The sequence below is a fragment of the Oncorhynchus mykiss genome, chromosome 13, assembly GCF_013265735.2.
Source record: "Oncorhynchus mykiss isolate Arlee chromosome 13, USDA_OmykA_1.1, whole genome shotgun sequence".
Classification (NCBI taxonomy): domain Eukaryota; kingdom Metazoa; phylum Chordata; class Actinopteri; order Salmoniformes; family Salmonidae; genus Oncorhynchus; species Oncorhynchus mykiss.
The window spans coordinates 61,938,125-61,952,808 of record NC_048577.1 but is presented as its reverse complement, the minus strand read 5'-3'; the positions used below and the strand labels follow the sequence as shown (position 1 = coordinate 61,952,808).

At 42.8% G+C, this 14,684-nt stretch overlaps 2 protein-coding genes across 9 annotated transcripts in view; one reads left to right on the top strand and one right to left on the bottom strand.

The window, feature by feature from the left end:
- The window catches only part of LOC110512085 (E3 ubiquitin-protein ligase rnf213-alpha-like), a 70,054-nt gene extending 63,897 nt beyond the window's left edge, over positions 1–6,157 (top strand). For all 8 annotated transcript variants that reach the window (XM_036941806.1, XM_036941799.1, XM_036941798.1 and 5 more), the window contains one exon: positions 4,591–6,157. In XM_036941806.1, the coding sequence (XP_036797701.1) occupies positions 4,591–4,744 (154 nt within the window). In that variant the 3' untranslated portion in view covers positions 4,745–6,157. The remainder of the gene's footprint in view (positions 1–4,590) is intronic.
- Positions 6,158–7,448: 1,291 nt separating this feature from the next.
- On the bottom strand, positions 7,449–8,435 carry LOC118938098 (taste receptor type 2 member 1-like). The gene has a single exon (XM_036939775.1). It carries the CDS (start codon positions 8,433–8,435, stop codon positions 7,449–7,451), a length of 987 nt encoding a protein of 328 aa, XP_036795670.1.
- Positions 8,436–14,684: the final 6,249 nt, after the last annotated feature.

The window sequence follows — 14,684 nt, the reverse complement described above, 5'->3', positions numbered from 1 at the left end:
AATCAGAGAGATAGGTAGGAGCAAGCCCATGTAATGCTTTGTAGGTTAGCAGTAAAACCTTGAAATCAGCCCTTGCTTTGACAGGAAGCCAGTGTAGAGAGGCTAGCACTGGAGTAATATGATCAAATTTTTTGGTTCTAGTCAGGATTCTAGCAGCCGTATTTAGCACTAACTGAAGTTTATTTAGTGCTTTATCCGGGTAGCCGGAAAGTAGAGCATTGCAGTAGTCTAACCTGGAAGTGACAAAAGCATGGATTAATTTTTCTGCATCATTTTTGGACAGAAAGTTTCTGATTTTTGCAATGTTACGTAGATGGAAAAAAGCTGTCCTTGAAATGGTCTTGATATGTTCTTCAAAAGAGAGATCAGGGTCCAGAGTAACGCCGAGGTCCTTCACAGTTTTATTTGAGACGACTGTACAACCATTAAGATTAATTGTCAGATTCAACAGAAGATCTCTTTGTTTCTTGGGACCTAGAACAAGCATCTCTGTTTTGTCCGAGTTTAAAAGTAGAAAGTTTGCAGCCATCCACTTCCTTATGTCTGAAACACATTCTTCTAGCAAGGGCAATTTTGGGGCTTCACCATGTTTAATTGAAATGTACAGCTGTGTGTCATCCGCATAGCAGTGAAAGTTAACATTATGTTTTCGAATGACATCCCCAAGAGGTAAAATATATAGTGAAAACAATAGTGGTCCTAAAACGGAACCTTGAGGAACACCGAAATTTACAGTTGATTTGTCAGAGGACAAACCATTCACAGAGACAAACTGATATCTTTCCGACAGATAAGATCTAAACCAGGCCAGAACTTGTCCGTGTAGACCAATGTAGACCAGAAGTGTAGACCATGTAGACCAGTGTAGACCAGAAGACCGCTCCGTCTGCACTTCTGCGGCATCGTTGTGTTGGGTCGCCTACTAGGATCCGATCCAAGTCGTATTCCTGGCCGTAATGTTGGTAAGTTGACGTTGCTCTTATATCCAATAGTTCTTCTCGGCTGTATGTAATAAGACTTAAGATTTCCTAGGTTACCAGTGTAAGAAATAATACATAAAGAGTCTGCTGTCCAACTCATCCCAAACCATCTCAATAAGGTTGAGGTTGGGTGATTGTTGAGGCCAGGTCATCTGATGCAGCACTCCATCACTCTCCTCCTTGGTCAAATAGCCCTTACACAGCCTGGAGGTGTGTTGGGTCATTGTTCTGTTGAAAAACAAATGATTGTCCCACTAAACGCAAACCAGATGGGATGGCGTATCGCTGCAGAATGCTGTGGTAGCCATGCTGGTTATGTGTGCCTTGAATTCTAAGTAAATCACAGACAGTGTCACCAGCAAAGCACCCCCACACCATCACATCTCCTCCTCCATGCTTCACGGTTGGAACCACACATGTGGAGATCATCTGTTCACCTACTCTGCGTCTCACAAAGACACAGCGATTGGAACCAAAAATCTCAAATTTGGACTCCTCAGACCAAAGGACAGATTTCCACCGGTCTAATGTCCATTACTTGTGTTTCTTGGCCCAAGCACGTCTCTTCTTATTATTGGAATCCTTTAGTGGTTTCTTTGCAGGAATTCGACCATGAAAGCCAGATTTACACAGTCTCCTCTGAACAGTTAATTTTGAGCTGTGTCTGTTATTTGAACTCTGAAGCATTTATTTGGGCTCCATTCTGAGATGCAGTTAACTGTAATGAACTTATCCTCTGCAGCAGAGGTAACTCTGGGTCTTCCTTGAGAGACAGTTTCAAAAGCGCTAGATGTTTTTTTGTGACTCCTTGAAGAAATTGTCCGGATTGACTGGCCTTCATGTCTTAGTAATACTTCTATACTCCTAATTCCTGTTTACAAGCAGGAAGCACCAGTGACTAGATCAATAAAAAAGTGGTCAGATGAAGCAGATGCTAAGTTACATGACTGTTTTGCTAGCACAGACTGGAATATGTTCTGGTATTCCTTCAATGGCATTGATGAGTACACCACACCAGTCATTGGCGTCATCAATAAGTTAATCAATGACTTCGTCCCCACAGTACATACCTCAACCAGAAGCCATGGATTACGGGCAACAACCACACTGAGCTAAAGGCGAGATCTGCCGCTTTCAAGGAGCGGGACTCTAACCCGGAAGCATACAAGAAATCTTGCTATGCCCTCCAACGAACCATCAAACAGGCTAAGCGTAAATACAGGACTAAGATCTAATCGTACTACACTGGTTATGATGCTCGTCAGATGTGGCAGGGCTTGCAAACCATTACAAACTACAAAGGGAAGCACAGCTGATAGTTGCCCAGTGACACGAGCCTACCAGACGAGCTAAACAACTTCTATGCTTGTTTCGATGTAAATAACACTGAAGCATGCATGAGGGCACCAGCTGTTCCAGAAGACTGCGTGATCACGATCTCCGCAGCCGATGTGAGTAAGACCTTTTAAACAGGTCAACATTCACAAGGCCGCAGGGCCAGATGGATTACCAGGACGTGTACTGCGAGCATGCGCTGACCAACTGGCATGTGTCTTCACTGACATTTCCAACCTCTCCCTGTCCGATTCTGTAATACCACCATGTTTTAAGCAGACCACCATGGTCCCTGTGCCCAAGAACACTAAGGTAACCGGCCTAAATGACTACCAACCCGTAGCACTCACGTCTGTAGCCATGAAGTGCTTTGAAAGGCTGGTCATGACTCACATCAACACCATTACCCAAGAAACCCTAGACCCACTACAATTTGCATACCGCCCCAACAGATCCACAGATGATGCAATCTCTATTGCACTCCACACTGCCCTTTCCCACCTGGACCAAAGGAACACCTATGTGAGAATGCTATTCATTGACTACAGCTCAGCGTTCAACATCATAGTGCCCTCAAAGCTCATCAATAAGCTAATGACCCTGGGACTAAACCACTCCCTCTGCGAATGGATCCTGGACTGCCAGACGGGCCCCCCCCCCCCAGGTAGTAAGGGTAGGTAACAACACATCCGCCACGCTGATCCTCAACACGGGCCCCTCAGGGATACTTGCTCAGTCTCCTCCTGTACTCCCTGTTCACTCATGACTGGGTGACTCCAACACCATCTTTAAGTTTTCCGGTGACAGAACCGTGGTAGGCCTGATCACCGACATTGACGAGACAGCCTATAGGGAGGAGGTCAGAGACCTGGACATGTGGTGCCAGGTTAACAACTCCCTCAATGTGATCAAGACAAAGGAGTTGATTGTGGACTACAGTAAAAAGAGGACCGAGCACACCCCCATTCTCATTGACGGGGCTGTTGTGGAGCAGGTTGGGTGGTGTCCACATCACCAGCAAACTAACATGGTCCAAGCACAACAAGACAGTTGCGAAGAGGGCACGACATAACCTATTCCCCCTCAGGAGACTGAAAAGATTTTGCATGGGTCCTCAGATCCTCAAAAGGTTCTACAGCTGCACCATCGAGAGCACCATCGGTTGCATCACTGCCTGGTATGGCAACTGCTCGGTCTCCGACCGCAAGACAGTGCAGGGGGTAGTGCAAATGGCCCAGTACATCACTGGGGCCAAGCTTCCTGCCATCCAGGACCTCTATACCAGCCGGTGTCAGAGGAAGGCCCTAAAAATTGTCAAAGACACCAGCCACCCTAGTCATAGACTGTTCTCTCTTCTAAACAGCTTATACCCCCAAGCCATAAGACTCCCAAACATCTAATGAAGTGGCTACCCAGACTATCTGCATTCCCCCCCCCCCCGTCCCCTCTTCTACACCGCTGCTACCCTTCGTTGTTGTCATCTATACGTAATCATTTTAATAACTCTACCTACATATACATATTACCTCAACTAACCTGTGGCCCAACATATTGACTCTGTACCGGTATATCCCTGTAAAAACATAGTCTCGCTATTGTTATTTTACTGCTGCTCTTTAATTACTTTATTTCTTATTCTTATCCCTATTTTTTTTAACTGCATTGTTGGTCAGGGGCTCATAAGTAAGCATTTCACTGTAATAAAATCTTTCTTTGAATGATGTTTCATAATATGGACTTGGTCTTGGTCCAAATAGGGCTATCTTCTGTATACCACCCCTACCTTGTCACAACTGATTGGCTCAAACGCATTAAGAAGGAATTAAATTCCACAAATTAACTGTTAACAAGGCACACATGTTAATCGAAATTAATTCCAGTTGACTACCTCGTGAAGCTGGTTGAGAGAATGCCAATAGTGTGCAAAGCTGTCATTGCAAAGGGTGGCTGCTATAAAATATATTTTGATTAGTTTAACACCTTTTTTTGTTTACTGTATGATTCCATATGTGTTATTTCCTAATTTTGACGTCTTCACTATTATTAAACAATATAGAAATAGTAAAAATAAAGAAAAACCCTTGAAATTAGTAGGTGTACTAACACTTTTGACTGGTACTGTACGTGTTTCATAAGGGCCACAAACATCTCTTTTTGAGGCATGTTTGATGAAAGGAAAAATCACAAACACTGCAAAACTTACACACACACACACACACACACACACAGGAAAGTGGAACGTGTGTCCATTATCCTCTCCTCCATTGTCCTGCAGCCTGAAAGACACCCTGGTGTCCTACATGGAGCGGAAAGACCTTGACGTTCCCCACGACGTGGACGAGTTGTTCCCCGGAGAGATCAGTCTGGCTCAGTACATAGAAGCCTGGAAGTTCACTGTGGCCTTCAAACAGGAGCGCAGCCAGAGATAGCTCAACCACCGACAACTAATTCTACTCTGCCTTTGTTTGCATCCCACATTGCTCCCTATTCCCTACATAGTGCACTGCTTTTTCTTCCTGAAGAGTCGAACATCATTTCATACTTTTATTGTTTTTTAGACAGGACAGTATGAAGTCAGGGGGACAGACTATGTTGGAGGAATGACAAGTCGGAAGGGAGCATAGCCAAAGCTCCAACCCCCAGACTCCGCCAATGTAGTGCACTACTTTTGACCAACCAGGTTGGGGTGCCATTTCAGATGTAGACTTTGTACAGACTTTATAGTCCCTGTATAGTGTATGTAAGGGCCACAGATATGTTTACAATCAGGTTTATAGAATACACGTATGTGATATAGATGCATATGTTTTACACAGGGGAACATGAAATGAGTGCCTTTTTGGAAATGCACTTTCAAAGTGCCAGCAGACAGGTTCTACTCATGTACAATACCTATAAACTGTTTCATTCTGGTATCTAAAAAGTCAACTGTGATTTGTACTAAGAGTACAATGAGTGAAGGGGAGGAAGTTACGAAAGTTGTAGTTAGCAAATATTTGTTTTATTAGTTGATAAATATGCAAATCCAGTGGAGGCTGCTGAGGGGAGGAAGGCTCATAATGTCTGGAACGGAGCGAATGGAATGGCATCAAACACATGGAAACTATGTGTTTGATGTATTTGGTACCATTCCACCTATTCCTCTCCAGCCATTATTACAAGCCCTTCCTCCCCAATTCAGGTGCCACCAACCTCCTGTGATGCACAACATGTTTGATTGCTGATGATCTTTTGTGCACTTTTCCAATGTGAATTTCTCGGTCACGTAGTGGTGGTAGTGGAGGGAAAGACTGAAGTCTAAATACCTAGACTTTTGGTCTTAGACTCAGGGATGCAACTAGGTGAGATGTTGGACTATAACTCTGGGGTCTGACATTTTTATCTCAACCAAACAGCAATCAAGAAAAGAATCAAGATTTATCATAGGTGATGTTTTCTAATGAGGGAAATGAGTTTGCACATTTCTGAAGCTACTTTGTTATTAATATCTACGGTGTCCTCAATGGAAAATTAGGTTTTATAATTCACTTTGTCCGTTAGGGCCACCGTAGATATCTATTTACATGGCTTTGCCTCAAGTGATATGTTTTGTCCTTTCATAACGGACTCATCTTCAATCATCTAGTCAGAAATGGCATGACAGTTTCCCCTTACAGAATCACTGCCTTACAGAATAAACCATGCTCATTGTATTTAGCACTTTAAGTTCCTCTTGTTGAACTTAAAGTTGGACCAAACGTTGTTTCTGTGTTTCATTTCATTGCTGAAGAGCGTGACATGCAGTGATTATTATGTTAACACAAAATAAATTGTTTGCTTCTCAGCAAATCTTTCTTTGTTGACAATTTATGGTCTTTCTTGCCGCCACTGAAGACTGTTAAAAATGACAGTCATTTGATCAAAGAACAGCGTTCGGTTCAGGACTGTGGGTGTAGCAAATGAACATTTAAAGTGACTGTCCCATATGAGAGTCATAATCAAATGTATCTGTTTGTGATGTGTAACACATAAGTGAAAAGAAGATAAAACAAGCATCATTATTTTACTGACCAGGTGGTTTCCATCAGCCCAAAGTCTAAATGCAGGCAACAAACTGTTCTATTTCTTTATTTAGCACACAAAGCAGTCACACATTTGGACAAATATAAATGATATTTATTAGATTATGATAGTTGAAGTCAAATCTAATATCAAAGATGATTTGTTATATGCACAGGATACATGGTGTGTACAAGGTACAATGAAATCCTTACTTGCAGGTTGACCTCAACATTACAACACAAATTTAAAATAAGTAGAATATAATGGAAAAGGAAGAAATGGGAAACACAAAAAAGGAAATTAGAACTAAATCCATAAGCCTCATTATGAACAGGAGAAGGCAGTTTACTCTGGTTATACGTACATTAGATCAGTGTCATTCAAACTTGTTAAGTAGGAACCCCACTTTAAAAAATCTGTAAATGTTCAATTTTACATCAACCAATATTAAATTCATTCCATTTAATTTCTTATAAAAAATGAAGAGAACCAATAAATATTAGAACTTTTACGATGAATCCCCCCCCCCCTCCCAAAAAACAACAATGTAAATAACACTAAATACACTGTCAATTTAATCAACTAAATAAAGTGACACACATTCCTGTCAGGTCTGGCGATGTTGGACCTGGCATGCTAACTAAACATTCTCATTTGGCTAGCTACCGATTTCAAAAGTTAAGTGTAAAAAAACATATTGCAGTACTTTGAGTAGGCTATTTTGATATTGAGATTTTCATATTGTCCCATACAATAATCTATATTCTTGTTTGTTATTTTATTTGTAGGTGGGGACCCCACTGTATTTCCCTCGCAACCCTGACTCCACTAGGAGTTGCGACCTTTACTTTGAATACCAACAAATTTGATGAAACATTATGGGCTGGTTTCACAAGGCCACATTAAATCAATATCCAGTTCTAAAACGGCATAACAAAAATTCACATTCCTGCCAGAGAACCTGAGATGGTTAAACTGGTCCTTTATCTCACAATTGAGTTTAGCATGAAATGTCAAATGTTAATAAAATGACAAACATTAATTTCGTATTACTAAAGCACTTATATTTACTTATTGTAGCATCATCTCAGGTCACAGCTTCAGTGCCTGTTTGGCTTTGAGACAAACATCAGCTGCCCTCTGTCTGAAAACAGCCTGACCGATGCCCAGGTTTAAAGTGGTGCCGAACTTGTAGAGAGAGATTACTGTGTACAAGATATTATCGTCAAAGGATGTAGAAGAAAGAACCTTGCTTGAGTAATGAATGAAAATCCACAGTGCGGTAAAGAGGAAGAGAATTCCCTGCAGGATACCGGCGATGGTGACCCTCATCTGACTGTGCAGTCGGGGAGAGGAGAAGGGGCTGCCTATCTCTTTCATGCTCTTCATGTGTCTGTGCAGGTAGCACACTGTGGCACAGCTTGACCCCACCATCACACAGAGGCAAAAAAAGACGTAGATAATTTTCAAACACTCACTTACTATCAGTGTGTGAAGCAGGACTGTTAGAGAGGCAGCATCAGTGGCGTTGGCTAATGTGGTTGTGTTATTAATCGGCACCTTTTTGGGAGAGACATTAGCAGTGCCATTTGTTGATGTGAAACCTGTGGTATTAGAAGGCCCCTCTCCTGAGGAATAAAATTCTCCTGTAGCCCTCACAGCAAATTGAAACATAAAGAACACCCTGTCGCCAAATAGGCCCCAGTAGATGATGCTTTTGATGTTCCTCTTCACCCAGGTGAAGAGAGCTCGCTGGGCAGGGACGATCTGAGTGTAGTAGAAGAAATTCAACCATATAGATGTTGACATGCTGGTTGCTGCCATGTACATCATTATTAGATAAGAAGCAGAGTAAATCTCAGAACTGGCAGAGACCATCCACAAGCATTGTGCTGCAATGAGAGAGACCAGGTAGACAGTGGTACAGAATACCATAGATCCCAGCAGTAACTTCATGGGCTGTTTGAGTCCCTCTCTGCCGTGCGGTGGACAGAGCATGCAGAAGATGAAAAATATGTTTGCAAAGATGTTGAGAAAGGTGAGCGGTCCGTTGACTATTGTGAATGACAAGTCATCCATCATGATACGTGTCATTTTTGGAGAGGATTTTCTTTGCAGGGATAGCCTATCTTCTCTTTCAGTGTCCGGTGTTCAAATGCTGGACACCCAATCCCAGTCTTGTGTCTGAGACATCAGGAAAACAAACTCAAATGTAGCGTAACCTGTTTACATTGCAGATATATGCAAATGATTGAGGTGTAACGTCAACACAAAAAAGTGACTATTGCATAAGTCACCTGCATCATTAGCATAATGTACCCTACCATTAGTGGTAGAGATGGATTCAACTTAACTCAGACTGTAAAAGCAATAAATGCTTTGTCACGTAAATGCTTTGTCACGTACACATATGCTTTGTCACGTACACATATTTGTATGCTTTGTCACGTACACATATTTTGCAGATGTTATTGCAAGCGCAGCAAAAATATTATGTTTCTAGCTCCAACCTTGCAGTAATACCTAACAATACACACAAATTCCCCAAAAATGTACAGAATGAAATGAAGAAATATCAGAACGAGTCAGTCGGGAATATAAATATATACAGAGTGGACAAAACATTAAGAACACCTGCTGACCAGGAGAATCAAGGTGAATGATATGATCCCTTATTGATGTCACTTGTTAAATCCACTTCAATCAGTATAGATGAAGGGGAGGAGACAGGTTAAAGAAGGATTTTTAAGCCTTGAGAGAATTGAGACATAGATTATGTGTGTGTGCCATTCAGAGGGTGAATGGGCAAGACTAAATATTTAAGTGCCTTTGAACAGGGTATGGTAGTAGGTGCCAGGCACACTGTTTTTTGTCAAGAACTGCAACGCTGGTGGGTTTTTCACGCAACAGTTTCCAGTGTGTATCAAGAATTATACAACGGATGGGTCTAATCCTGGATGCTGATTGGTTAAAACCTCATTACCACCGTTGTCTATTCAACAAGTTACCACCGACTAAATCTATGCCACCTATTTACTCTGTTCCATCTGACTGCGTAATCCACTGTCTCATCAGCCCAGACAAACAATGTATCTCCTTGATCTCCACTATGAAAAGCATCTAGACATTATCTCACATTTCTTGTAGACTAACATTTAGTTTTCAACAGTGGAGATTTGTATAAACCTTGTCTGTCTCTCTGACATTTGCAACATTGTTTCAATATTAAAAGTTGATCTCCAGTTGTCACATAGACTTTGTCTTGGGCCTAACAACACCTAACAATGCAGCTGTGGGAAGCCTTGGAGTCAACTTGGACCAGCATCCCTGTGTAACTCTTTAGACACCTTGTAGAGTCCATGCCCCAAAGAATTGAGGCTGTTCTGAGGGACAATATTTGAACTCAATATTATGAAGGTGTTCTTAATGTGTTGTACACTCAGTGTATACATTATATGTATATGATGGTGTGTATAGACAGTATGGACAGTATACGAACAGAAAAGGTGTGTACAGCAGTATTTATGTAGGATGAGCCTTGGTTAGAATACAGTGTATACATATGAAGTGGGTAAAACTGTATGTAAACATTATTAAAGTGACTATCTACATAGGGAAGCAGTCGTTAAGGTGCAGGGTAGAGTACCGAGTGGTAGTCGGCTAGTAAGAGTGAGTAAGTTCAGGGCAGGGTACTGGGTGGAGGCTGTCTAGTGTTGACTATTTAACAGTCTGATGGCCTGGAAGATGTTAGAAGATGTTTCTCAGTCTCTCGGTCCCAACTTTGATGCACCTGTACTGTTTCCGCCCTCTAGATGGTAGTGGGGTGAACAGGCCATGGCTCGGGTGGATGAGGTCCTTGACACTGGGTGCTGTAGATGTCCTGGAGGGCAGACAGTGTGTCCCTGGTGTGTTGGGCTGATCGCACAACCCTCTGGAGAGCCCTGCGGTTGCAGATGGTGCAATTGCCGTACCAGGCGGTGATACAGCCCGACAGGATGCTCTCAATGGTGCATTTGTAGAAGTTTGTATGGTGCATTTGTAGAGGTTTGTGACTGTTTTAGGAGCTAAGCCACATTTATTCAGCTTCATGAGGTTGAGGAGGCAGCACATTGTCTGTGTGGATGGATCATTTCAGGTTGTCAGTGATATACATGCCAAGGAACTTGTAGCTTTTCACCCTCTCCACTGCGCCCCCGTCAATGTGGATGGGGGTGTGCTATCTCTGCTGTTACTGCTTTTTTGTTGACGTTGAGGGAGAGGTTATTTTCCAGGCACCACTCCACTAGGGCCCTCACCTCCTCCATGTGGGCTCTCGTTGTTCTTGGTAATGAGGCCTACCACTAATGTGTCGTCTGCAACTTCATGATTGAGTTGGAGATGTGCATGGCCACAAAGTCATGGGTGAACAGGGAGTACAGGAGGGGGCTGAGCACACCTCCTTGTGGAGCCTCCGTGTTGAGGATCAGTGTAGCGTCGGAGTTGTTGCCTACCTTCACCACCTGGAGTCGGCCCGGAAGGTGGTACAGGATCCAGTTGCACAGGACAGGGCTCAGACCCAGGGCCCAAGCTTAGTGATGAGCTTGGAGGGCACTATGAGGTTGAAGGCTGAGCTGTAGTCGATGAACAGCATTCTTACATAGGTTTTCCTCTTGTCCAGATGTGATAGGGCAGTGTACAGTGCGATGGTGATTGGGTCATCTGTGGATCTGTTCGGGCGGAATGCAAATTGTAATGGGTCTAGGGTGTCGGGTAAGGTGGAGGTGATCCTTAACTAGCCTCTCAAAGCACTTCATGATGACAGAAGTAATTTAGTTCTGTTACCTTTGCTTTCTTGGGTACAGAATCAATGGTGGACATCTTGAAGCAAGTGGGATAGGGAGAGATTGAGTATGTCATTAAACACTCTAGCCAGCTGGTGTTCTGAGCTGTCAGCCGTGCGAGGGTTAACACGCTTGCATGTCTTACTCACGTCGGCCACGGAGAAGGAGAGCTCACAGTCATCGTGAGTGGCGGTGACCTGCATTGGCGGCATTGTGTTTTCCTTGAAGCAGGCGAAGAAGGTGTTTAGCTTGTCCGGGAGCAAGGCGTCGATGGCATGGCCAGCTTTCCCTTTAGAATCCATGATTGTCGCTGCCACATATGCCTCATGTCTGAGCTGTTGAATTGCGACTCCACTTTGTCCCTGTTCTGTCGTTTTGCTTGTTTGATTGCCTTACGGAGGGCATAGCTGGTCTGTTTGTACACGTCCATGTTCCCAGTGACCTTGCCATGGTTAAATGTATTTCAGTTTTATATGAATGCTGCGCTCTATCCAAAGTTTTAATTGTCACAGTGGGAATAACATCTTCTATGAAGGCGATGTTATTCCCACAAGGGTAAGTTCATCGTTAGCACCATAGGATCCTATGGTTCTAAGATGAACTTTGCCTTAAAACCTCTTAAGGATCTTACCATTGGGGCCTAAAATGACATATCCAAATCTAACTGCCTGAGGCTCAGGACCTGAAGCAAGGATATGCATTATTCTTGATACCATTTGAAAGGAACCACTTTGACGTTTGTGGAAAAATGAAATTAATGTAGGAGAATATAACACATTAGATCTGGAAAAAGATAATGCAAACCAAAAAACGCAGAGAAAGGCCATATAATCAGACAGGAATTTAGACGCAATTTAGATTTTGTTAACCAGATGGCAGCAGTGTGTATGCAACATTTCAAACTGATTCAGTGAAGCATTACTTTACTACACTATAGTCTGCCAGGAGTTTTTCCAAATGAGACGTTTTTCCAAATTGATTTCACCAAAAGTGCTTTACAGTGGCTAATGATGGCAAAGTTGTTTTCCACAAATGATTTGCCTACTTTAGCACTATGTAATTTAGATGAAACAGTCACTAGCGACCGTTCAGAATGACTGGGCATCAGTCATCAGTTGGACACAAATATGGCTGCAGCCTCTGTAGAATGTTCATAACAATGTCAACGATGCAACCAAGCAACCCATGAATACCTATTATAGTGTTTTATAATTAACTGAATCCCTTTATTTAAAGTAAAGAAAACACATTAAGTGTTTCATAGAGCTTCATAATAAATGTTGAAACTATGCTATAAGACACTTTATAATGCCGTCATGGCATAGTGCTTTTTAAGCATTATGCCACCTGTGACAGACCATTTTCTGATTAGTAGGGCTGTAATGCATTATATGTTTTACAATGGCTCAAGGATGCTATACAAGCAATTATCTTGTATAGTGAGTATTATAAGGCACTATAGCTGTATACACTTATAAGGCATTGTATGTGTATGCATAAAAGTGTTACTGAACATTACATAACATTCCTGCATGTGTAAAATGAGCTAATATGCTGTGGTTGGTGGCAGAGGGACTACATCAACATTTCTGAAAGTCTCTTCAGGTTGCTTTTACGGAGGCATCTATCTTCTAAAACGGAAATAGTCTGTATGCCAGTATGAAAATGGGTTCAAATGTTCCATAACCTGTTTGCATATCAAAAACAGATGGAAATACCAACCAGCTTCCAATTGCTGGCGTGCCTCTGAAGCTAAGCAGGGTTGGGCCAGGTCAATCCAGCAGTGTATTCATTCTGTAGTAGGTTTCTTAAACAGAAGCAAATGTTTCTTAAACAGAAGCAAACATAATAAAATAGAGTGGGACCTACCTGAATTTAACCAATAGAAACTTTGGTTTTGCTCGGTTTGCTTCCATTTGGTTTTTAAGTGATAAACTGTTTCCGTAATGAATATACCCCAGGTAAAATGCTTATGGAAGTGGTGTTGTAGGGCCAGTAGGGGGCACTATTTGAAAGTCCCAATGCCCCAGGGTGGTGACTGGGAACCACTGCCCCGGGCTCGGTTTCCCAAAAGCATCCTAGCTAGCAGACTGGCTGCAGACTTTATAGAGCTGGATGCTAGCTAGCAGACTGGCTGCAGACTTGATAGAGTTGGGAGCTTCAGTAGCTAGAAGACTGGCTGCAGACTTGATAGTGCTCAGAGCTAGCTAGCAGACTGGCTGCAGACTTTATAGAGCTGGATGCTAGCTAGCAGACTGGCTTCAGACTTGATAGAGTTGGGAGCTCCAGTAGCTAGCAGACTGGCTGTAGACTTGGTAGAGCTCAGAGCTAGCTAGAAGATTGGCTAAAGACTTGTGGAACGGAATGTCATGGATGCATGTGACCACCTAGCTTGCTAAACAGGCACTTTCCATGTACTTGACCCTATGAAATGTTAGCAGGGTAGCTACATGTGTGTTGTTGTGCATTGTTATATCCATTGTTGAAATTATCGCATTTTACTACAGTGCTGCCAACTTTTGAAGAAAGCTTGGAGTGAGATTTGCTATGTGAATTTCATTGCCACCTGGCACACTCCCTAGACAATGGGTCTGGGTGTCCTCCCCCATGAATCTTTCACTGTTTTAAAGCTATTTTCCTGCAGTTCTACATATTGACATGAACCACAAGTCAGGCATATTCAGGATGCTTTGAATATTAAATTAACACTCAAAATGTGATAACTTTGTTACTTTTTGGGGGGATGAAATTTGAAGATTGCAAATATTTTTGTTTACATATTTTTTTTAGGTGGTTTGACACTTTATTCAGACAGTAATGAAATGGGGAGACAGGCAAATGGGAGAAAGGTTAGAATCAGGGCTTGAACTCTGGTCTAAGGTAGAAAGCTGTATGCGACATGTGCCAGGGAGTGTTTGAACTACATCAAGGCTCTGCATAGGAAATACTAACCTCAGCAACAACAACAAAAAATCGTCCTGTCAGTATTTGTATGACCATAATAAGATTCAACAACTGATACATAAACTGAACAAGTTCCACAGACATGAAAACAAGTTCCACAGAAATTGAATAATGTGTCCTTGGACAAAGGGGGGGATCAAAATCAAAAGTAACAGTCAGAATCTGGTGTGGCCACAGGTCCCAGACGTGCTCAATGGGATTGAGATCCGGGCTCTTTGTTGGCCATGGCAGAACACTGACAGTCCTGTCTTGCAGGAAATCACGCACAGAACGAGCAGTATGGCTGGTGGCATTGTCACGCTGGAGGGTCATGTCAGGATGAGCCTGCAGGAAGGGTACCACATGAGGGAGGAGGATGTCATCCCTGTAACGCACAGTGCTGAGATTGCCTGCAATGACAACAAGCTCAGTCCGATGATGCTGTGACACACCGCCCCAGACCATGAAGGACCCTCCACCTCCAAATCGATCCCGCTCCAGAGTACAGGCCTCTGTGTAACGCTCATTCCTTTGACGATAAACGCGAATCCGACCATCATCCCTG

Excerpts from the sequence above, each read along its gene's own strand:
- LOC118938098 (XM_036939775.1), bottom strand. The coding sequence starts at position 8,435 with ATGGATGACTTGTCATTCACAATAGTCAACGGACCGCTCACCTTTCTC.